Below are 25,780 nucleotides of genomic sequence, written 5' to 3'. Positions count from 1 at the left end.
AACTTTTAAGATCTACTCTTTTAGCAGTTTTCAAATATACAATACAGTATTGTTAACTATAGTCACCCTACTGTACATTACATCCCCAGAACTTATTTGTCTTATAACTGGAAATCTGTAGACTATGCGATTTTTGGGGAGGGGGAAGAAGGAAGAGAGGGCAGCTCAGGAAGGGAAATGAGCCAAAGCATAGAGCCGTGAACTGTGAAAGCCTGCTTGTGAACAGGGGAGACTCTCAGTATAGGATACTTGTGAACAGTGATCGTAGATGAAACTGGAAGGTGAAATCAGGCCAGATGACCTCAACTGAGCAGTCTAGCATTTAACCCTGTGTATGATGTATATTTTCAGAATGTAATTGTTTAAAAGGCAACAAGGTTTGTAAATAATAAACTTTAAACTAGCTTCTCTGGAGAGAGGCCAAGATTGTCCCAGATCAGGTATGGATAAGATATGGGCCTTAGAGTCAATGGTGGGGATTGTCTGGATATCATGCCTTCTCCTTGGTGGCTGCATGAAGGAAAGGGACAGCTCCTACAGACCCAGAGGAGGAATTCATGCCTTAAAAGCCAAAACAAAACAAAACAAAACAAAGAGAAAAAGAAAACCATTTTTGGGTTTATTTTATCATAATCTTGTTTAAATGTTTGTGAAGGCAGATAGGAGAAAAGCTCCAAAGGAGAGCTGCATCCCAGGAGCGTGGAGTTTTACTGGTCATCTAGTCATCCTGTCTCCCCCTTCCACCTGATGATTCTCCTTGCACTGATCGTGGGGGGTGTTTCCCTGAGTGTAGTGTTTCACTTTCTCCATCCGTGTGTGTGTGTGTGTGTGTGTGTGTGTGTGTGTGTGTGTAAAAATGGAGCATTTCTTTACAAAGGATTTTTTGATACTTGGTAAATCTTTGATGAATTTGTCTGAAAATGTATTTTGCAAAAACACAAAGCGCAAAGCTACAGAGCCGTAGCAGACCAAGTTTCTGGTGCAGTTCCCCTTTCCATCCAGTGGAGATCTTTGCATTTACTAAAATTCCAGCTTTGTTCCTTGACAGCCCAGCCCAGCATGTCCCTCTTTCCCTGGCCTTGCTCATATGCTCAGACGCACTGACTTCTTTTCTTCAAACGTGCCAAGTCCTTCCTGCCTCGGGCCTTTGCACATGCTGCCCTCCCCTTTCCTCCACCATTTTGCATGGCTGGCTTCTTCCTAACATCCGGGCTCAGCCCAGATGCCATCTACTCATAAAGGACCTACATGATCACCCTGTATAGATAACTGCCCCCCTCTAGCCCACACCAGTCATTACCGTATCATCTGCTTTCATCTTCTTACTACTTACCCCTATCTGAAAAATGTCTTATTTAGGTCTTTGTTTATTTCTTTATTGTCCATATCCCCTACTGGAATGTGAGTATCATCATCACTCCTGGATCCCCTTGTCAGTCACAGAGCCTGGCACGTATTAACCCTTAAAATCTCATTAAATAAACAAGTGGATGAAAAAGCAAAGGCAGCTTTAGGTGACTTAAATTCTGCCCTGCATTGGCATTAGTATTTAAAATACCCCAATTTCTATTTGACTTTGCTAAGAATGGAGGGAAACAGCCGTCTTTTATTACACTTGCATCACATTATTTTGATGTCCTCCCCAGGATATGTGTAACTTATGAATCAGTTTTACTCTATTATCCTCAACCTCTTACCCTTCTCTCTACCATATCCCATTCTCCACCGCATATCTCCGCTTTCCCAGTTTATTCTATTTCTGTGCACAATAGGAAAGTAATTTACACTTACCTTATTATCTGGGTTGGCGCCCTAGCAAAACAGGCACTTTTTTAGCTTAACAGGCGTTTGCTTTAAATACCTTCCAAATATTGTCAGGTCCTACAGATTTGCATTATAACTCCTTGTGAGGTTATATCCAAAAAAGTTATTGCCCAAACCAATGTCAAGCCTTTTCCCTATGTTTTCTTCAAGTCGTTTTACAATTTCTGGTCTTACCTCTAAGTCTGTAATCCATTTTGAGTTGATTTTTGTACACACTGTGAGATAAAGGCACAGTTTCCCCAATATCATTAAAGAGACTATCCTTTCCAAATTGTGTGTTCTTGGTACCTTACCGAAGATCAGTTGACCATAAATGCATGGATTTATTTCGGGGGTCTCTATTCTATTGCATTGGTCAAATGTCTGTTTTTATGCCAGTACCATACTGTTGATTCCTGTTGCTTTGCGATATATTTTGAAATCAGGAAACGTAATGCCTACAGCTCTGTTTTGCTCGAGATTAGTTTGGCTCTTTAGGCTCTTTTGTGCTTCCATATGAATTTTAAGATTGCTTTTTCTATTTCTGTGATAAATTGCGATGGAATTTTGATATTAGTTACATTGAATCTGTAGATAACTTTGGGTAGATGATCTCATCTAAGATCCTGAAAAACCTTCTCCGTGGTTTTCTGTTTATAAAGGATTAGAGATTGAATGGAAGAAGAACCTGCTTCTTATTTATGAATTCAGGGCTTACTGAGCCAGGGAAATCTGAGCTGTCCTTTCCTCATCCAGATTCATACAAGGTGCTGAACTCTGTGAGAAAGTGGAAACCAGAAAAGGAGGCCTCACCTTTCTGGGCTATTAATTACTCATAGAAGGTATTGCTCTAATGAAACGTCAACACAGAGCACTCATATGTTTCTGGTTGTGGCTTCTGCCATGTCAGAGACACATTTGGAGTGGAGAACGGGACAGTAAAAGAAATTCTTGTTGATAAATCCCATATAGAGGCCAAAGAAAATCCCCTATTCATCTCTGTAAAAAAAAAAAAAATAGGGGAGGGGATGGAAAAGAAACAGGGTATTGGTCTATGAAGTTCCTGCTGAATCCCATTTGAAGAATTCGGTTCAACTTCAAAGAAGACCCCAAGGTCACATCTGAAGCTGATTCCATTGTACAGGTTAACTCACCATGGTTTATAGTATCTTCAGTGCAGCTGGCACCCTTTCTTCTTCTGTAGTACCCCAAAACACTCCTAGACTCGACAGGTCTAGGGAAATAGCATGTGACGGTGCCGTTGGACTGTGTACATCAACCACGTGGTTTTAATGGCTGCAAATAGGACAATTATGTTTGCAGCAAATGGGTACCCCTTTGAAGAAAGGAAATATAGGGCAATTATATTGATACCTTATCTCCTGGGTCTTGCTTGACATACCTGAAAAGGGTGCAATTCAGTTTGACATCTCTCATCACTTCCTGGCCTTTATGGTTGAAGAAGGACAAGTGTGTTTGATTTTTTACAACTGTCAAGGGCTACCGTAGCCTCTGACCACCATCCTCTTCCCCCACTGGGGCTTCATAGCAATGACCAGGACGATTTCAGAAGTGCCTCTGATTCTTAGGTCACCTTTGATCTCTCTTAGACTAATCTGCTCCTCAAACGGGTTCTTCCCTCCAATAAAAGACTGAGAGTGGATGTGTGTATTCTCAATACAGTCCGGATGGGTGTCATGAGAAACATTTTCTGTCATGATTTTAGTGATCAAAAGATGATGACTTAACCCAAATTCTCTTTTTCCTCATTTTGTTTTAAACATATATTAACATTTTAAAATAGAATTTAAACAGATGCCCAGTAACAGAATGACAAACATGAAGTGTGAAATCTGAAAGTTAGGAAACTGAACCACATATGGTCACCGTTTTTTTAACATCCGCCTGCGCTGGACTATTAAGTGGTTTCATCACTTTCAGGCCAAGCAGGACTTGTAAAACTGGGGAGGTGGGTATTCAAAGACAACATTTGCTTGGTGCCTTTAATGATTTCTGTAATTAGTCATCTAAGCAGTTTGCCCTGTGATCCCAAACAGGGAGTACAGGGAGATGAGCTGAGAAAATCATTTCCTTAAGGTACTTGAAAGCTAATTGCAGGAAATGAGGTCTGTCTCTTTGCTGGGTTCTCTGGCTTCCGTTTCATTGGGTGGGGATGGCGCAGGAGAGCAGCATTCTCCAAGAATCTATAAAAAGTATATGCCCAGGAGCACTTTTTTTTGACACCAGAGTGCTAAAGGCCTTTGTCTGTCGGCTTGCAAAATTTAACAGGTAAGTAAATGATCTGAATATGGCAATGACAATTTAGAGGCCAGCAGAAGGAAATGCACCTGGTTAGAGCAAGTCTCAACTCCATGAGAGAAAGAGACACCAAGAAACCAAGGAAGTGATGTTTCATAGGAACAGGTTACAAGGCCTAGGGGGTCTGTGACTCTGCCTTCATTGAACTGGACAGTTAGACTTTGCTAACAAACGCACTTTGAGTGACTCATTCAGCTTTTATTTCAAAGATAAAAGTAGAAGTTTTCAAAGCATGTCAGAAAGGGACTTAACTATTTTAATGAATCCAGGACTCCCTTACTAGGTAACACTCTCTCAGACAAGGCTTCATCTCAGCAAGCCTCAGTCACTCCCTGTGAGAGAAAGCCCTGTTTAATTCTCACCAATAATTTGGCCATTCTCTTGTGGGAGTGTGTTGATGACTCAAAACCTTTTAAAAGTTGGCATGATATAGGAGATACGGGGATATATGTATAGCTGATTCACTTCGTTATGAAACAGAAACTAACACACCATTGTAAAGCAATTATACTCCAATAAAGATGTTAAAAAAATCTCTGTGCACACATGCATACATACTCATTTTGTACATAACAGTAAATAACAGTTAAGATTTACTGAGTGCTAACTACCTGCTATGCACAAATGCAACTTCCTTAAGTGTCCTCATTTATTAAATTCTCATGCCTCTGAATAGGGAAGTTTTGCTGATCAGAAACAGGGACAGAGTCTTTAAGTAACTAGCTTGAGGTCACAGAGCTAAAAAGGGAAGAACTAAGATTCAAGCTCAGGCAGTTGACAGAACAGCTGTTCAAAGGATAAGCATTCTTTCCTTCATGTCCTTCAACATTCCCATTTTCCATCTCTAACCAAACATATGGAACCCATAAATTTCTTTTATGGGCCCTAACATCACCATAGAGTCCTAGATAAATCTTGACCGGGTACTGGATGACAGTGAAGCATATTAAGGATGGAGGGGGGCAGCAGTACAATTGGCCTGATTTTAGTATTCTGCTGAATAAAGCATGTTGCTTTGAAAGTCATGAAAGATCATTAATGTTTCAATAGCCAGAGAGAGTACAATGCCACGAAGTAAAGAATTCACTATTCCAGTAACTTCAATGGCCTGGAGTTCTGACCATGCCAAGGAGGGGGAAAAGGGAGCAACAGACCTTCAACAGTGATGTCTGGCACATGAAGTCCTTTGGTGGCAGCTGTTCTTTCATCTCAAATCCTTAAAATCCCCATTGCAGATTGTCTTGACTTTAACACAAAAACATCTACCATCCAGAGTTTTCAATCTAGTCAACTAAAGAAGTAGAGTTTCAGGGGCATAGTAGAAATGGCTTGGAGCCATGGGCTATTCTTTTGGTTGACGTACAAGTCCATCTCCCTTATGATTACCTGGCATTCAATGTGTTTCTGACATAAAATCGAAGATTAACACGATTTCAAAAAAAAGCAGAGCAGACAATGCCACTAGAACTTGTGTGTTTGCCGGGTCATCTGTCCTTTAGAAGTCTGTCCTGTAGAAAATATAGAAAAGCGAAACCATTCAGTGGCCCTTCAGACAGGAGACGTGAGTTGGCGTGAACCGTCCCTTCTGTTCCGAGAACCAGCTGAGGCAGGAGCCACTAGGAACCTGAGTGCGCCTCATTCTGGTTGCCTAAGCGTGCTTCCTGAGGTGTGGGACATGTCTGTCTGTCTCCACTGAGGAGGGCGAGCCGTCAGCAGATTGCTAAGTAAGTAGCTCTTTCAGCGGTGCTGATTGATTTGCAGAGATGGCACAGATGTGACCTCCTCAGTCGAAGTCAATGTTTTCTTGGCCCTCAAAGTTTCAGAAAAATACAAATGTAAATGAAAAATAATGACAAGGCCCACATATAGCCCCAGAGTCATTGCCTCAGCAATTATTAACGCCTGCTGGGTTTCCAGCACCCTGCTAGATGCTGACAATGACATAAAAATCATCAAAGGCAGAACTCCTGTTCTTCTCAATATTAATAATGACAAAGTAGCAAAAATTACATCGTTTTAAACATCACAGAGTTGGTCGTTTTCTTTGCCACATATATTCTGCTTTTCAAATTAAAAACCAGCAGAGAAACACAAGCATGACTTACACATAGTCTTCCCTTGGTCTCAAATGCCCTTTTATTCATCTGCCTGGAGGACCTCCATATATAATTCAAAGTCTAGCATGGCTGTCAGCTCAATGGCATGAAGTCTCAGTGGCCATGTCCACACTGCAGTCCCCACCACTCTATGCTCCCTTCGTACCCCATCCACATGGCTGTAACTTGAGAAATTATTATAGGTATCTGAGTATGTGTCTGAATCCCCCACTTAGTGACCTCCTTTGGCTGAGGTTCTTCTAGACTCCAGCTGTTCTTTAGAATCATCTCCGGGTATGTTAAAAACTACAGAAGTTCAGGTTCCAAACCAGACCCACCGAGGCCTGCACATCTTTATTTGACTCTCCACAGGTGAGAGCCACACAAAGAATAATAGAACAATACAAATCAAAATAGTGCATCCTTAATATCTGAGGCAAGATCCAATAACCCAGTGAAATGTTTCCACATTCAGAACACAGTGCTCCAGCTGGAGGCTGAAGTGAGCCTTCCATTTCCTTCCTACTACTTAAATCTAAATCTTGAGACCAGCACATTCAATTCCCCCTGTGCAAAGACGGGGTGGGAAGGAAAGATGGATGGCTAGATCTGCACAAAAGGCCTTGGCCTAACTTACCCACTCAGCTCTCTGCTCAGGGGAGTTGGAAAAGAAAAGAAGAGAAGCATGCCTGGCCTGGACCAAGGAGACATACTGCGTGCCTGGGTTTATTTACCATGAGGCAAGGAGAGGAAAAACGAGATCATGTGTCCCTGGCTCTGAGACACAGTAACCCTGTCTAGGAGAAAACCACAGCCCAAAGAACGTCCTAGTCTCAGACAAATCATGTTAAATACTCCTGTCCCCTTGTTGGAGGATCTGGAAAGTGAACAGAAGTGGACCTGGAATGTAAAGAGAAGCCTCAAATTACTTCCTCTTATCCCATTGGCTTCTTGTCAAAAGGCAGCCATCCTGAGGGCCAAGACCTCCGTGCCCCACTCAACTGCTGTATTTTCCCTTTTAGTCTATAAGTGTGTGTGTGTGTGTGTGTGTGTGTGTTGGAGAGTGCTAGTAGTAGCTAATGGGTAGAGCCCGGGGATGCTGCTAAACATCCTATGATGCACAGAAACAACTTTTTGCTGTTGTTGTTGGAACAGTTCGTCCACAACAAAGAGTTGATCCAGCCCCAAATGTCAATAACGCCAAGGTTGAGAAATCCTGGATTGGAAAGCATATCTATGGGGCACTCACTTTTTACCACACAAAGAACCGTGTTCTTGTTTTTAATATTTATTTATTTCTTTGGCTGCACCGGGTCTTAGTTGCAGCACATGGGACCTTCGTTGGCACATGTGGGATCTTTTAGTTGCGGCACACGGGCTTCTTAGTTGCGGCATGCACGATCTAGTTCCCTGACCAGGGATTGAACCCAGGCCCCCTGCATTGGGAGCTCGGAGTCTTAACCACTGGACCACCAGGGAAGTCCCAGGAACCTTGTTCTTTACATTATCCCATGTAATTCTAACAGAAATTACCCCATGTCATTCTAACAGAAACCCATTGATGAAAATATAATCCCCATCTTCAGATAGAAGAATCTAAAGCTCAGAGAAATGGAGTAGCCCCTGAAGGTCACAGATCTGGAAGGCAGCAGAAAGGGACTCACACCAGGGTTTCTAATTCCCTCTCACATTCATTCCTCCACCACAGAGTCCCCTGTTTCCACCATGTCACTCCTCTCTCCCTTTCATGTCCCCATTGTCACTGGTATAATTCAGGGTCTCTGGGGGCAAGGTCTTTTGGTAGGTCAGTCTACAACCACTTCCATTAGTTTAGGTTTCCTCTTTCTTTCGCCAGACTTTTGGGTAGACAAGATACAAGTTTAGTGCTACCTAAGACAGGATACATTACAGAAGCATTGCCGTGCCTTTACTTTTAAACTCAGCAATTTATTCATCCCATTCTTGGAGGAATGTAGGCTCGTCTTTATCAGGCACTTCTGAAATAATGGTTGATTGTCAATGCAGGTTACTTGGTCAAAAAGAAACAGCCAAAAAAAAAAAGTGTTCCAAGAGAAAGTGTAGATGGGATTTTGGCCAAGTTAGATCTGGTTTCAGCTACTTTCTAACTTGGACTTGCTTATTCCTCGGGCTCTGGTCCTTCATATTCTTTAACTCATCCTTCACTTAGTACCCTCCAGCCACAGGGACTTTCCTCAATTCCTCAAATGCACCCAGTTCTTTCTTCAGGGTGTCCACTCATTCTCCGGCTTCTTCTAGAATGTGCTTCCCTCTACAATGCATTTGGCTATCACCTGTCTTTTCGTTCAAGTCTCAACTTGGATGCCATTTCTTCAGAGAGGCCCTCCATTGACCTCCCCCAATCTCAGTCAGCCTCTTCTTTCATATCACCTGCTGCTATTTGTAGTACATTCTTGGTGGTGTTTATTAGTATAATGCCCGGCTCCCCACATAGGGGAAACAGTTCTGTGAGGGCAAAGGCCATGTCAGATTGGTTTAACCAATGCTCAGCCCATAGCCTGCATCGAAAAGTATTTTTAAATGAATGAATAAATGACATTGGTTACTTTACCTAACGTTTACACCCATATCTATACAACGATGGTATTAATTTGAACTTTTTAAAGGTATCATTAGAATGAAATAAGAGGACATATCTAAAGAGCCCAGTATAAGATAAGAGCCAACTAGGACAATAATTGGTGCTCCATAGATATTACTCAAGACCTGGGAGCTCTTATCTTAATTCTTTGACTAAATTATTTTCCATGTGACTTGGGATAAATACTCTGCCTCTCTGTGCCTCCTCGTTTTCTTTTATTATTAGGCCACACCATATGAAAACCCTCAAAAAGCAGCAGTTTCCTCATTTTTCATTTGTACAGGCGCCTTTTATACAGGGAAGTAAAATATAATTCAGCAGTTTCAGACATAGCATAGTATGCAAGCAAGATAAAGAGAGGAATTCTATCCCATTTAGTGAATAGTGATATTGACAAGGAGTAGAAAGATAATGCCCCCAATTATATCACAGCTTAGGGGGAAAGTCAAGCTCTAAGGGAGTACTAGACCCCCACATTCTCTTTTACCCCTGACTTGGCTCCTGTCAGTTTTGCTTTTCGTGTTTCGGAAAAAATCTGTGACTCCTTCCTTGACGCTGATTCTTGATAGGACTTTCGTGAGTTCAGCTTTACCCACTCAGCCTCGGGCTGCATTATTGAAAGGAGGTGAACTTTTTATCACCTGTGGTTACAAACAGCTGTTATTTCAGCCCCCCCCCCCCACCCCCGAGTCGGGAATAATCTATACACACATTCCTGGAATTGAACACAGCTACAGATGGGTTGATAATCCAATGGACTGATGAATCTAAACGCATTTTCATTCATGGAGGATGGAGCTAAATGAAGAAGGATAAAACGTGCATTGAACTGTATCATGAATTTCTCAAACTTCTTCCTTTGGTTTCTTAGGAACTGCAGAGCAGCACGTAGTGGCCCATCGAACTTGGGGAGCTGGCAGTGCGACTGAGCTAGTCCAGGGGATCTTCACAGAAACGGCAATCGGGGTCTTGGTCGGCTAGAGGTTCCATCTGAATGGTGAGTGAGTGCACAGGAAAGCTATTGCTGAGGGCTTTCGCAATTTCTCTCCGAACCACCTGGCTGTCCCGGCTGGCTGCTGTTGATAAAGAATCACAGTGAGATTGGCACTGATTTGTACACACGGGCGACGTCGCATCTCCAGCTTTTGTCTTTGATCTGGTGGGGTGGGGCACAGGCAGTGCACTCAGAAGGAACCATGATGGCTCTGACAATCAGCTACATTCACACAGACAAGACAGGGGATATCCTAGTGCTGCAAAGCACCCCGTCACTCTGGGAACTCTTCTCGCCCACAGCCTCTCTGGAGTCTGGCGCTCCTAGGAGCTGACTATGAAAGTGGAGATAAGCCATGAAAAAGCCAAGTCAAAACTATTATTTCTTATACAGCCCTGCTCACCAGTTCCCTGGGTTCTCTGGGTTGCCACCCTTATAGCTAATCAGAATTTATATCAAGGATAGTGACAAGAGCCAGGAAGCATTTAGAGCAGCAGACCTCACTGCCATCTTTTCTCTTGTCCCCAAAGGTATCAGGAGGCTGTAAAGTTCCCTCCGTAGTAACCTGATTGTTTACTAGATTCTTCCGTTTGCAGTGAAATATTGGTGTAGTAGAGGCTGTAAATTCCCTGCAGCCCCATCCATGCTTCTCAGCAAAGCTGAGGATGTCTGAGAAAGCACAGTCCTCAAATGACTCTTCTGTTCTCTGCCTCTAAGTAACTTCATGAGTTATTTCTTAGAAGCCTAATATGTCATCCTTAGCCTGAGCTGTCTCCCGAGGCAGTGCCCATTTTCTCAGCCCTAGGATGTATCACGAACAAAATCACCTTCTACTTGAAAAAGTAGTTTTGGGGATAAACCCCAAATCCTAAGAGTTATCTCACATGGTTACAGAATTTCTAACCATTCAGTAAAGGAACCACCATTAATTCTGACTAGAGTATCTTTTAACTTTTTAGAACCTTAAGGATGGGACCATCTTTCTCTTTTTGGTGATAGGCAAAGCATCTTACACACCAAAGATACTCAATGAAGATTTCTTCTTAAATTCTTCCTCTTATTTGACCGATAGGACATCAAGTCAAACAGAGTTTAAGGCCTTGAAGTTTGGGTGGCCTTTTAGCCTTTTGTTCTACTCTCTAACCCTCTGCAGTCGGCCTCCAGGGTTGTCATAAGTATCACTGTTGCCACGACGGCACTGGCAAGGGGGACGATTTTCAAAGGCCCTTGGTCACGCAAAACACTTTACAGTTGTTTTGGCAGGGGCAACAGACAAAAGGGCTCCTCTACCAAAAGGAGGGAAACTACGGACTTTACAGGACAAGGACTGAATTTCGTCCAGGGTGTTTACAAAACTCACTGACCTGCAGTAACGTGAGCTGAGAGAATCACTTGGTTCATTGTTAGCGACCAGACGTGCAAGCTGTGCACAGACACCACCCCATCCACCGCTAAAACGAGCTCCTTCACACCATTGTAACTCAGGTTCTTTGGCACACCTGCCAAGAGGACAGAGTGGGAGGCTGCTGTTATCTCACTAAATACAGCTCAGTGCAATGGCCAATCGAGGACAGAAAGCCCTTAGTAAATTACTAACTTGCCCTCTCCATTTATGGTTTCTTATTTCAAATATTTACAAAGCAGATTCACCCGACTGTTTCAGAGGTTTTACCATCAATCACAGGTTCACAAAGAATATTTGCAGGTTTTACTAGGCAATCATCAACAGCAGTCATCACCCTTCATTTTCAGAGTGTATGGTTTACCCAGTTATCTTTGAAATTATCTGGAAAGCAAAAGGAAGTCACATGGGATTTGGTATCAGATTATCACGGGTTGGCATCTGACTACAACTGTTGTGAATCTACCCAACTCTTGGAACTTGTCTGATCCTTAGAACATTTGTAGTAAAATAGGGATGATAAGAACAATATGTAGTTAACAGAGTCCTTTGGGGACTCTGAAAATATCTCAGAAAATAATCTGTCCTTTGAAAACTCTACTGCTATCCAAGTGTTAGTTATCCAACAGGTCACTTAGTGAACGGTGTTAATAGGGGATCCTAATGTTGTAATACCATCTCATTATTCAGTCTGTAGAATTTCTATTATTTTCGGTATCTTAGGGTTTAATATTAGGGCCACAGAATGTAGTAGTTTGACTTTCATCCTTGTTTCTAAAGGAACAGTGTGGGACACACAGGAAGGTGGGAAGTCTGGCAGCCAATCACCTATTCTTTGGGGCTGAAGGAACTGGGGTATCTCTAGCCTCGAGATGAGAAGGCTAAGGGAAGTAGGATTACTGTTTTCAAACATTGCAAGGATTGTCACATAGAAGATGACAGGATATGAAAGTGTAAGGGCCTGAGTCAATGGTTGGTTAAAATCATAGAAGACATCGGTTTGATATAAGAATTAAAAAAAAAATCAACTCAACTAGTGCAGACGTGGTAAAGCCATTTGATGCAATAGGTAAATCCTTGTCAACTAAAGTTGATCCAGAGAGGATGCTGTAGAAGAGATTTCTAAGGATAAACACTTTTTAGCTTCCACTTCAATTGTATACATACATCACAAACACCTGGTGTGTTTGTTAAAAATAAATATGCCTCGGCTCCATTAAAATGCTCCTGAAGAACATTTCTGTGGATGAGGCTCTGAAATCTATACGCTTTCATAGCGGCTCTTGCCCTGGGATACACGTTAGTGTCACCGGGGAGTTTTAGAAATCCTGATGATTTCTAAAATGATCAGGAAATGTAGAAATTTCTAAAATGATTTGTTGGGTTACACCCAAGACCAATTAAGTCAGATTCTCTGGGGATAAGACCCAGCATCAGTATTTGCTTAGCTCATTTGGTGATTCTAACTGAGTCAAGGTAGAGGACCATTCCACTAATATTTACCAGCTACTGGGCAGCTCTACCTTACGGTGGTTCTCAAGCTTGGCTGCATGTTGAAAAACATCAAAGCCAGCCCCTATTAAATCAAAATCTCTGGGTCTAGGGCCTGGGTATAAGTATTTTTTAAAAGCTTCCCAGATGACTGTAATGAGCAGCTAGTAGAGAACCATGTACTTAAAAGGAATAGGGAATCCTTAACTGTCCTTTTTCAGGATTTAAGAACCTTGCTCATGGGGATTTCCTCCTTGAGGCTAACTTAAAATTTACTACAGTTTGAGTTTAGTTTAGTCCCACTTCATATTTCATAGAACTTGTCAACACGGTTTTTTACTCTGTGAGCTGCAAAAAGCTCAGGGTACTAGAAACAAAGAAGTTCTTGTCTCAGATTAGCCATAGAATGTGCATGGAGTCGTGGGTGAAAGTGTTACGTCATCATAGTAATAACACCTTTATTGAGAAGCTGCACGTCAAGGTTTGTATTGAGCACTTTATTTATAGTGATTATTTTATTTAATAGTCATAAGAACTTTAAGAGCTAGTTAATGAGTGTTACAACTCCTGTTTGACTGGAGAAGAAAGTGGGAGTCAGAGGGGTTAAGAAGAATTGCTAAGGCCACATAGGTAAGTGGCATGTCAGATTCTAAGGTACGTGCTCTGCGTTGGAGTGTCATGCAAATGCTAGACTCCACGTACTGTAGCCCAAAGTTGACTATTATGCCCAGCGTGTCATCTCTGGAAAGTTTCATCTGACCCTTTGAAGACCTGCTGTCATTCATCTAGGACCCTTGAGATGAACTCATGATCCCACTACCTCTTTTTCTCTTGCCTTCTTTATCACTTGACTTTTATGGAGAATGCGAGTCCACTGTTACTTATTTTTCTCTATGAAATAATATTGACAAGCAAAAGGATATGTTCCCATTGGCCTCAATGTTTCATCACACCTTAGAAAGCTTTTTCTTTCTGGGGGAGAGCCTGCAAAAATATTAATGTATCCAGGAAAATACCCAGATTCGTTTTCAAAAAAATAATTACCCAGGCTAATAAGTACATGAAAACTCACTCATAATAAGTATATGAAAAATCACTCAGTATTCTTCATAATTAAAGACTTGTGTATGGAATCAGTAAGATAATATTCACCTATCAGATTAGAAGAGAATCAACAGTTTGACAATACCCAGTGATGGTGACGATGTGAGGAAATGAACACTCTCATACGCTGTTGGTAAGAAAGAAATTGGTATGGTATCTTTGGTAGAAAGGGCAATATCTATCAAATTTGAAAAGGCACATAACTTCTGAAACAGCAATACACTTCTAGGAATTATTAGATTATTATCTAGGAATATTATTATCTAGGAATAATTAGATATACAATTGCTAAAAATATAATTGCAGCATTATTTGTAATGTCTGTCAATAAGCAGGTATTGCGATACGTGCTTACAGTAGAATAGAATACTTTGTATCCATGAAAAAGAATGAGGTGTATCTATGTATGTACTAAAATGGAAAGATCTCCAGTTGAAAAAAGTAAGGTGCAGAACAAAATATGTATGTAATCCTAGTTTGTGTAAAAAAGACACATGCACTATATATATATATACACACACTTATACACACATGTATATATGTATATTGCATGTACATATATGTGTAAATGCATAGATATTTTTGGAAAGATATATGTCAACTTATTAGTAGGTGTTACTCCTGAATAATGGGACTGAGAATTCAAAGGTAGAAAAATGGAGAGACTTCTTCTTATCATTTTATACCTTTCCATCTTTTTTAAAAAAATTTTACCAAGTACAAGTATTATTTTATTTTATGCTAACCTAATTTGAAAACCTAATTTAAAAATTAAGCATCTTCCAGATAGGAGTTACCTGCCAGTTTCAATAATTAGTTACATTTTTGCTTAAATAAAAAAAAGATAATCAGGAGAGAACGTCTGTACTGAGAGATAAAGTGGAATGTAGTCATCTCACATTGTACACACATTTGTCTTTTCTCCACCTTCAAGTCAGTAAGTTCTGTAACAGCAGTAACAGCTGCAGCTCAGTGCTTGGCCCTCAGAAAAGGAAGTGGATGCATCTGTGACTTGACAAACCAAATATTGTCCCCTTCTGAGCGAGGACATTCACTTGTTACTCAGTGATGTTTGACTCCGTTTTCTGTTTCACTGTGGTCAATCTGGTTGTGATTGAATTTTCTAAGCGCCACTCCCAGTGTCCTCATGGAAGAACCCTTTCAGGGGTATGAAGAGACTAGTCCAGTGGTTCTCAAAGTACGGGCCTCTGCCCAGCAGCGGCAACGTCTTGTTAAAATTCAGATTCTCAGGCCTCGCCCCAGGCCTACTGTCTCAGGAACTGTTGGGTGGGCCCAGCAGTCTGTGTTTTATCAGACCCTCCAAGTGGTTCTGATGCCACTGTCTGAGAACTGCTGGCCTAGTCTAATGAGCGTTTTAGGCAAGTCCTTCATAGTAGCTATAATGCTGCCTGAGGGATAGATTTATTCAATATTTCTTAGGTATTTGCCACATATTTAGGGATAACTTTATATTTTTGCTGTATCTCCCTCACTGAATCACTCATTCTGGTGTTTGTACGTATTGTTTTTATACTATGCCATATCATTTAACAGTTGCTGAAGAAAACAGAAGCCAATCCTTTTTATTTATGTATTCCCATTTGAATAAAAATCATATTTTTTTTCACAAAAATTTCTTGTAAGTTTACACTTTCCCTATAATGCAAACTCACAGTGAGCATGCCTTGAGGCCATTCCCTTTTGTGATTATAAGGAAGAGAAAACACAAATGCTGGGAATAATAAGAAAATCATTCCTACCTTCCATGAGTAAGATGGAGAAGTCCTTTAAGATAGTGATGGTGCTGGCCAGAACCAGGATGGAAAAGACAAATGTGCAGATCGGGTCAGCCATTTTATAGTCTGGCTAGAAAATATGGGGATTTCAGTTAATTGAATCCAGGCCTCCCATGCGGAAAGTCTGATGGATCAAATAAGTAAACCCTCACGCTTCCTTCCCTCCCTGTCACCCATTCACCCTCCTGACACTGAACTCCAACTCAGAGGCAAGACTTCCTGAAGACTCAGTCCTTCTTCTAAGCTTTCAACTCTCAGTGACTCAAGAAAGGGAGACCATAGGACGGACATGCTCTCCCCACAATTTAAGAAGTAAAAAGAGAGATATCCTTGAGTGCGCTCTCAAAAGGCCTGATTTAGCTTCTCTCAAATTAATAGAAGTACAGAGAATGTGATGAAAATATGCACACATTTGTGCAACATTCAATGACTTTTCATCCTTAATTATGATGAAAAGAAAGGATATCATTTGTTCAGAGGTTGCAATGTAACCAAGGTATAGCCAGAGCTTGGTCTTGGCAGACTGGGTTAGTTTACTTCTTTCCCTCTTAAATATGACACACACTCAAGGCAGGCACCTTTGATACAGTCCAAAGAATATGTACTGAGGCCTCATTATCGTGCTCTCTCACCGCTGGAGCCCTTGGCCTCAGGGTAAGACACCTGCTGTTCTGCCCGTGATGAAGTTCTGGTGCCACAGAAAAATTTGTTCCTCATTACTTCTAAGAAACCCGGCAAGAATAACCTTGGTAAGAGTACTCTCAAACTTCACTCGCCCTACAATTATGAACGATTTGGTCTTAAACTTAAAGCTTTTAGTGAGGATTTGCCCAACTGAATTCAGACATGTCTTTGTAATTTTTATTTACATGTTTTCATTTTCCACTAAAAATAATAGAGTCCTTGCTAACTGGGCAGTCGTGATGTGAACAGACAGAGCTATACACTCCTCTCCTCCATTACCCCCCTACCTCCGCGCTTACCCAACTCTGTTGGTTCTTGGTATTACCAAATAGAGATTTGTAGTGAATATTTGTTTGGGGTCAGAGGCCCACTCAGGATCTATTCCAAGTTTCAACTGACACCCTGACTTCTTGGAAATAAGTTACCTGTCTCCCATGGTGGGAGAGTCAGTCAGGTGCTCTACCCTCCCCAGCCAAACAGCAGATACAAGACCCAACCTATGTCAATTGGGCTCCATTTCCCAGAAATATGAGTCTTCAGCAGAGTGACAAGAACAGGAAAAAGATTAGTTGAGTCACATTCATTTCATCATGGTGCCTGGGACAGAAGTTGGATAGTTTCTGAAGTCTAGATACCAAAAGTTGCTCTTTATTCTACCTTGATTTCTGTAGAGGAGTACATCCAATAAATTTCAGCCAATGAGTCTACTTTTGGCTTAAGTGAGCTACAGACCTTTTCTGTTGATTACAACCCAAGAACCCTAAGTTATTCATGGTTCCATTGCAATCCATCTTAACCGCAGAACAGAAGGAACTACTTTCTTGAAAGACGGGCAGCCCTACAGTTAAGACATAGCTCTTAGGAATTTGGAAAGTCTAAGGTTTCAAGCTTTGAAAGTTTCTTTGTTTAAACCTTGTAAAGTAGTTTGTGTAGGCAAACCGGCTGTCCACCCTCATTTAAGTTAATAATGGAGGGTCAGCTTCTGTACCACCTAATCTATAAAATCACTAAGACAGTGAGTAAACTCAAACATACTCACCTTAAAGTAGATAATAAGTGCACTGGTTAACACACTGATGCTCTGAAATAGATCTCCAAGGGCATGTACAAAAGCAGCTCTGACACTGGCATTAGCTTGCACTTCTTTGTGATTGTGGCCAGGGTGTCTCTGGTGCAAAATCACACTTAGTCTGGAAGGAAAAGCAATGTCCTTGGCCCACGAGACTAACCCTTAAAAATCTGTGCGACACAATGGGGAGTTGACGACAGCATGTATTACCCAAAATGGCAAAGAGTTGAAACATTAATGCTTTATAGTGGACTATTTTGAACTAATTTTGAACACAAGGGTATCATGGAATTTAAAAAAGTTCACACAAGGATAGACAATGAAGATTCACCTCAGTTTTCTTTTCCATCTAATTAATACTACTCTGTTTCATTTTAAAACTGGAAACCATCACCTCTTAGGTAAATGCCAAGTATTTGACAATGAGGAGGGGAAATATTTATTGAGGGTCTACTGAATGTCAGGCACTGAGCTAGGCTTAAAGCTGAGCTTTGGTGGGAGCTTAATTAATGTGCTGGTTTCAAATGCAAAAAAGCAGCAGAAAACAATAAAACAAAATAAGTAGTGAACTTCTTCAAAGTTGGATTTTTTAATCTTTTATTTTACTTAATTTTGTTCATTTCCATGAGAATTGGAAATTTGAATAATTCCCTAATGGCCAATGATGAGAGTACTGTGCTATTTATCAAGAGACTGAAATATATTAATGTATTACAATGTATATAAATGTTATATGTATATATAACATATTGCATAATTTAACAGCTCCAATCCAAGTCAAAGAGACTAATAGTGGGCCCTATAAATTATGTACCTGATTCTGTTTATCCACAACTTTAGGAGTAATCTCTCTCTCTCTTTTTTTTTTTTAATATATTTATTTATTTTTGGCTGTGTTGGGTCTTCGTCGCTGTGCACGGGCTTTCTTCATTGTGGTGCGCAGGCTCCTTGTTGTGGTGGCTTCTCTTGTTGCAGAGCACAGGCTCTAGGCACATGGGCTTCAGTAGTTGCAGCACGCAGGCTCAGTAGTTGTGTCTCATGGGCTCTAGAGCGCAGGCTCCGTAGTTGTGGCACGCGGGCTTAGTTGCTCCACGGCATATGGGATCTTCCCGGACCAGGGCTCGAACCAATGTCCCCTGCATTGGCAGGCGGATTCTTAACCACTGCGCCACCAGGGAAGTCCAGGAGTAATATCTCTAATGTTTTGCCTAGAAACGCTTTCTGTACCTTTTGGAACAAAGGTTTAAAAAAATAATTTTTCAGTACCATGTATCCCAGTCTATTTGCAGGTAGGTGTCTGTTAAATCTCAGGCCATCATCACAAAGCAGAGAGACTGCTATCCACCAAGATGTGAACATTACATAATTTACAGTTTTTAGATTGTCAGTGTTTGGGCAGAAATTCACCCTCAATTAGGAGTTACCATTTAAAGTTCTTCAGACAACCTAACATGCCTAGCATACATGGCAGACCTAGAAAGAAGTTAATAGACTTTCTTTCTAGGTCTGCCATGTATGCTCATCACATTGTTATCCATTCTTTTACTCATTTTGTATTTAAAAAGAAAACTTACTTAGGGATTCTTATATGCCAGGCACTATTAAATGCTTGGGGCATAAAGGTGAAAATAGACGTAGTCCCTCCCCCATTGTAGCTTTAAGTATGATGGAGATGGCAGAGATTTTAGAAAGACACACATAAATGGAAAATTCTAATTATACTAAGTCTATTAAGAACTGGTGCTACAGATAGTACAACAGGGGACTCTGATTTAGTTAGACAAGGCAATTGAGTTGGATTTGAAAGGTTATACTAGAGTTAAATAGGCTAGTTAATAGGCTAGGAAATGTTGCAGGCAGAGAAAAACTTAGCCTTAAGGCGCTGTCCGTAATCTTCATCCGAGAATCCCGTAGCAACTTCTGTTAGAACTTTCTACCTTGATTTTGGGCTCCCAAGGAATAGATTTATTCCCAAATTATGGTTCTGATATCTCTGCGGTCAGACAATACAGCATCTAGCAGAACTTGAAACCTGTGATCCCAGTTCTGGGAGTAAACATTCGAGTCACTCAGTATCCTTATCCATAAATAACTTCCTGCTTGCACAGGGAAGTCAATGCTTTTCAATTCCCTGGTCTTTGTAAGCATGAAAAGCACATGTAGTATTAGGGTCGAAGTTCGAAAGCAGTGGTAGTAAAAAGGAAATTTGGATGGTATCTATTTCGAAAGTCACACTTGATCATCAAGGTGCCAGATTTATGCGGTAGTTAACCGGGTGCATTCTTCATCTTTATGCGGCATACACACAACCTATGTGACATATGACTCGGGAAATTATTAACATTTTTATTGTTCCTGCCGCCCTGGGGACATATTGTTCTTCTTATGCAAAGATGATGGTGTTGACTCCCAGTCAGCAGGACATGTGGTCTGGCTTATTTGTCTCCTAGTAGTGATAGATTTGCATTGATCTTCCCATACTTTTTCTCCCAGGGCCAATATGAAACACATTTTCAAGTTAACTGGGTAGAAATAGTGATCTAGTCAGTGACAGCAGATCAGATACCACTCTTCTAATTGTTTAGCTTAGAGATTTTGAGCAATGGGTCCCAAACTAAGGGATGAGGAACTGAGGCAGGTACAAGCTAAGGACATGAAAGTGCCTGGAGGAACTTATTCAAAGTACACACGCTCAGACTACCCTCTAATTCCAGGGATTCCTTTGTGCCCAGACTACCCTCTAATTCCAGGGATTCCTTTGTGCCCGCTCTCAGAAAACAAAAACAAAACAACGCTGTTTAAAATGCCATTCTTCGTCACTGTCTTCTTCCATTCGTGAACCTACCTCATTGAACGTATCATGTTACATTGCAAGATAGACAGGTGATACGTGGATGGTTTTCTATTGCTGCTGTAACAAATTACCACAAAGCCTTTGTGGCTTAGAACAACATAAATTTATTATCTTACGGTTCTGGAAGTCAGAAGTCTAAAATGAGTATGCAGGACTGCATTCCTTCTGGAGGCTCTAGGGGAGAATTCATTTTCTTACCTTTTCCAGCTTCTAGAGGTCACTTACATCTTCAAAGCCGGCAATGCAGCATCTTCTCTCCCCTCTGACCTCATACTTCCCTCTTATAAGGACTTTTGTGGTTACATTGGGCCTATCTGGATAATTCAGGATAGTCTCCCCTTCTCAAGATCCATCCTTAACCACATTTGCAAAGTTCCTCTTACCATGTAAGTTGACATATTCAGAGGTTCCAAGGATTAGAATGTGGAAATCTTTGAGGGACCATTATTGTGACTACCACAGATGATAGGTAGGTAGGTAGATGGATGGATGGATGGATGGAAGGATAGATAGATAGAGTTTAAAGTAACGTTGCCCAAAATCAGACTATCAAATCGGAAAGATCAAATCAACCAAAAAGAATCAAAGCCCTGGCTTCAGCTCCGCATTGTCATGAGCAATCAGATAGTTCATTTGGGAAGACCAGACCAGTATGGCAAGGATCACATGTCCAGCAGGGCATGATCACATTTCCTCTAAGAATGATTTAAGACTGCCTGGATGAGAGAATGGACCAAGAGATGGAAACTAAAGAGAGAGTTTAGCTAGCACAGCTTAAGAGTTTTCATGCAATCATAATGATGCAAAGCTAAGATAGACTGCTTTTGAGAGAAATTAATTCCTTATTATTCTGTTAAAATATATGAAACTAATGACCACTTTATGGGGATATTGCAAAAGAGAATTCAAAAGTAGAAAGGGGACTGAAGTAAATAAAATTTATCTCTTCCAACCCAGGTCTCTGGGAACTCATAATGTGTTCATGTAACATAAAGAATAGGAGTAGGTCACATCCCACACGGAACCATCAATTTGTGTGAGAGAGTAGAGTAGCTAGAAGTTCAATTATGGGTTTGGTGGGTCTGTTTTCAAATCCTGCTCTGCACTGCCTCATTGGCAGTTTATTTAACCTCACTGAGCTTCAATTTCCTAATCTGTATGGTATGAGTGTTGTGAACATTGAGCTTGATAATGTAAATAGATCAAAAGATCTCAGCGCATTCTCTGACACATAGGAAGCATTCAAAATGGTAGCTATTAGAAGCCAATATTAAAACACACTGTAGGGGCTTCCCTGGTGGCGCAGTGGTTGAGAGTCCGCCTGCCGGTGCAGGGGACATGGGTTTGTGCCCCGGTCCGGGAAGATCCCACATGCTGCGGAGCAGCAGGGCCCGTGAGTCATGGCTGCTGAGCCTGCGCGTCCGGAGCTTGTGCTCCACAACGGGAGAGGCCACAGCAGTGAGAGGCCCACGTAACGCAAAAAAAAAAAACAAAAAAACACACTGTAACTTAAACTAGCACAACCAGCCCTATTTTCAGTCTTAGAGCCATTTGAACACTCTGTCAGGTCTCTACCATCCTCACAAGTGGAGGAATTAAAAACAAACAATAGCAACAACAGCAAACCCACAAATCTATGTCCAGACAAGCTTCACGGGCAGTGTGTGGGGTGACTTACATAATGTTCGCTGCCACCGCACAGCTCGAAACAATGATCATCACGGTCGCCTGGATCTGGTAATTGGAGTACAGCAGGCGTTCATACGCTAGGTACACCAACACACCAGTCACCACCCAGACACATAGGATGGACAGCAGGGCACCAAGGATCTCTAGGGATTCAAAATGCACACAGACACACATACACAAAGAATTTGTGAATCACCTTAACCTCCCCAAGAGTCATAAGATATTAATGCTCCATTCCCCCCCAAAAAAAGAGAGGCTTCACACTAGCTTACTCGGTGATTCGCAAAGCAAAAGTGTGGATGGATTTTAGCACTAAGATGAGACACGTTAATGTTGTATTCATAAAACACCAGTGTCTGAGTTCATTATGCTCCATATTACTAAGTAATTTTCAGCAAATTTTTAAAGCATATTAATGGCTGCCTACCCTTGCTGTTTTCCTGAGAGATTTTAATTTAAACAGGTGCTAAAATGATTGAAACTTATTAGGAGATGAAATAATGGGACACAGAGTAAAACGTGTTTAGAAACTCTTAATTTTGCCATAAAACACTTACAACTTGCCAGCACTGTAAAATAGTAAAAAGGGAATCCTTCAGAGACTTAATGAAAATGAGTTTCATATGCCAACCCAACATATTATAAACACAGAGACAAACTCCAAGGTATATCAACACTCTAACTGCATTTTACAAGCAAGAGTAAGGAAAAAAAGTGTCAGAATGTAGACATTTACATGAACATTTAAAGATAAGATAGTGTTCAGGCTTCCCTCTAAGTGAAGTATGTTTGCTCACTTAGAAGTTCCTTACACCTCACCTTGATCTTTCACTCAACCTTGTAAATAGGTTCTAAAAACCTACAAGGCTCTAGAAATATTCTGTGAGTCAGTGGTCGGGCACATTTCATAATTCCGACCTTCCCCCTTTTAAAGCAGAGCAATGTAACATATTATTTCCCAGACTTCAGTCATTTACATACACTTTCATGATTTTTACCATATTCACATGCCCCCTGTCTCATTGGCCACTTAACACCCTATTTTTTTTTAATTGAGGTGTGGTTGATGTACAATGTTATGTAAATTTCAGGTGTATGAGATAGTGATTCAAACTTTTTAAAGGTTATATTCCATTTATAGTTATTATAAAATATTGGCTAGATTCCCTGTGTTGTACAATATATCCTTGTAGCTTATTTATTTTATATATAATAGCTTGTAGCTCTTAATCCCCTACCCCTATCTTGCCCCTCCCCGCTTCCCTCTCCCCACTGGTAACCACTAGTTTGTTCTCTACATCTGTGAGTCTGCTTCTGTTTTGTTATATTTACTAGTTTGTTGTAATTTTTAGATTCCACATATAAGTGATATCACAGAGTATTTGTCTTTCTCTGTCTGACTTATTTCACTTAGCATAATGCCCTCCAAGTCCATCCGTGTTGTTGCAAATGGCAAAATTTCATTCTTGTTATGGCTGAGTAGGATTCCATTGTATGTGTATGTATACGTATGTAAATATGTGTATATATATACTACATCTTCATCCCCTCAGCTGTTGGTTGCTTCCATATCTTGGAAATTGTAAATAATGTTGCTATGAACATCGGGGTGAACGTATTACCATTATCTTTACATAAACTCACTTTTTGTACTTAGCTTCTTCCTCAACAAAGTTATCCATGAAGTTACATGTTTGATGTAAACAAACATGTGCTAGTTGATTTGTGCTAGTTGATTTTCACCTATATATCTATGGAGGTGCTGCCTGATATGGTAGCCATCAATCACATGTGGCTATTTAAATTTAAAATAAGTAAAATTAAAAATCCAGTTCTTCAGTAGAACTAGCCACATCTAAAGTGCTCCATGACCACACTGTATTATCTATTATACAGTATTTCCCTTGAAGCAGAAAGCCCTATTGAACAGCCCTGGTCTTCTACAGTGTCAGTGCTCACAGACTTCCATCACCAGGATGAGAAAGTTCAAGCAGCATTCTAAATTCTGAGTCTTCCCTGTGTTTACAAAGCAGCTTTGACCAATGGTATCATAAAGGGTAAAATACATGTAAAAATTTATGCAGATAAATGATGGGTGCTCAGCCAAAGGTACATGTTTTCCAAGTGTAGCCCTATTCAGGGACTGAAAAGCATCTTAAATCACATTGTCACCAAGTCTTTTTATTGATGTTTATTGCCTCACCCCTCCTTCTCTCTCTCTCTCTCTCTCTCTCTCTCTCTCTCTCTCTCTCTCTCTCTCTCTCTCTCAGTGTTAAAGGAAAGGCAGTCTAAAACACCTGTGTTGATAAGTTGTTTGACATGAAATTAGAACTTCCTATCCTTCTAAACTTGAAAAACCACAATCCACAATTGTCAGCCTACAAGCTGTGGTCTCTGTCTATTGGCGCCTTTTGGTGAACGCTGGCCGTGTTAGCATGTTGCCCAAAGCTCTGCCCTCAGATCTCCTCCACACTGATTTTCTCAACAGGTGTGAAAATATGGAATTGTACCTCTTTGTACACATGATTTGTACATTCAGCCAGTAGCTCCTCCAGCTGATATAAGGAATAATACAGAGGAGGAGAAGTGGAGTGACAGTATGTGTTGGAGAGCCAGGTGGATTGTAAAAATGAGCCACAGTAAAAGCTTCCCAGGTAGTAAACCCTCATCATACCTGGGCCCATTCCTAGACAAGAGCAAGCTATCACTCGTCAAAGAACCAGATCTAAGAAAGAGGAAAAATAAACTTTCATTGACTCTTCTTCCTCCTCCTTCTCCTTTTCTTGTTGTTGTTGATGGCTGATTGAACAAGATATCCAGCCGAGCCATTCACTGAATGGCTAAATGCTGTGTGAGCAGGAAAGTCCATATTCTATCCCCAACCCCCCTATAAGAAGTTCTTCAATCTCTCCAACTCTCTTTGCTTTACTTTGCAAAATGGTAGAAGCTTCACCCCACCCTCTCTCCCAGATGCCGAGTCATTTAATGAATGGTATCATGGCTGTTACCGCACACTGAGATTCTTGGACTGGGGTGTTTGCTAAAGTGATGTATGTGTTCCTGTTGTCCCACTGGAGTTAGAGGTAGCGCCATTAATCTGGCTGTTAGCAGAATTAGCATTGAGAACACACATTACCACGTACCTCTAAGGGATTTTCAAACAAGGCTTTGCACTGTCCCTTCCATTTTTATCCTCGGTTTGACTCTGCAGCATTACTCTGTGTCAATACTCAATTGATGAACTGTACCTGCCCGGTGCCATCCAAATGTTAGCCGCTTGGAGGGGGGTTTCGATGACAACCCCAAGGAGAAGAGACTGAGCAGGAAACTGGTCAGGTCAGTTAAGAGATGGGCAGCGTCTGTGATGACAGCAAGACTCCCAGCAATGTGTCCACCTGGGGGATGCAGAATAGAATATGGGGTTAGGGCCCCAGAGTGCAACTAGATCATATACATACTAACTGCGGTTGGTGAAAATGCCACAGACTCACAGAACGGAAGACGAGAAAGGGTCTTAACTTTGATTTAATCCACCTCTTTCCCCCAATTTGACAAGAAACCAAGATCCAGAGAGTGCGTAGGATTTGAACATGTAGAAGTGAATTGCATGAGAGAGGCCATTCCTGGGATAAAATGTGGGGAACATTTGAAGAACATCCCAGTTAGACTGGGGCATGAGGATTCAAAAGAAATCTAAAAAGAGGAGGCAGGAGAGGTGCAGGCCAGATTGCAAGGGTCTCCAGACTGAGGACCTGGACTTTGGTCTGTAAACCAAATGACACAATCTGGCCCCCTGATGTGCTGTTATTTGACTTGTAATTTTACCACAGTCTTTACCACTTCCTTCTGCTCCGCTAAT

At 41.1% G+C, this 25,780-nt stretch overlaps 1 protein-coding gene across 1 annotated transcript in view; it reads right to left on the bottom strand.

Annotated features, from left to right (window-relative positions):
• Positions 1-9,616: 9,616 nt before the first annotated feature.
• The window catches only part of SLC30A8 (solute carrier family 30 member 8), a 35,097-nt gene continuing 18,933 nt past the window's right edge, over positions 9,617-25,780 (bottom strand). The window contains exons 3-8 of the mRNA XM_065895450.1: positions 25,170-25,316; positions 21,911-22,064; positions 17,349-17,499; positions 15,590-15,695; positions 11,197-11,331; positions 9,617-9,914 (exon numbers count right to left, since the gene is read on the bottom strand). Of these exons, the coding sequence (XP_065751522.1) occupies positions 9,769-9,914; positions 11,197-11,331; positions 15,590-15,695; positions 17,349-17,499; positions 21,911-22,064; positions 25,170-25,316 (839 nt within the window). The 3' untranslated portion in view covers positions 9,617-9,768. The remainder of the gene's footprint in view (positions 9,915-11,196; positions 11,332-15,589; positions 15,696-17,348; positions 17,500-21,910; positions 22,065-25,169; positions 25,317-25,780) is intronic.

Source organism: Phocoena phocoena, chromosome 17 (assembly GCF_963924675.1).
Source record: "Phocoena phocoena chromosome 17, mPhoPho1.1, whole genome shotgun sequence".
In the NCBI taxonomy this organism is placed as follows: Eukaryota; Metazoa; Chordata; class Mammalia; order Artiodactyla; family Phocoenidae; genus Phocoena; species Phocoena phocoena.
This window is presented reverse-complemented; position numbering and strand designations above follow the sequence as displayed.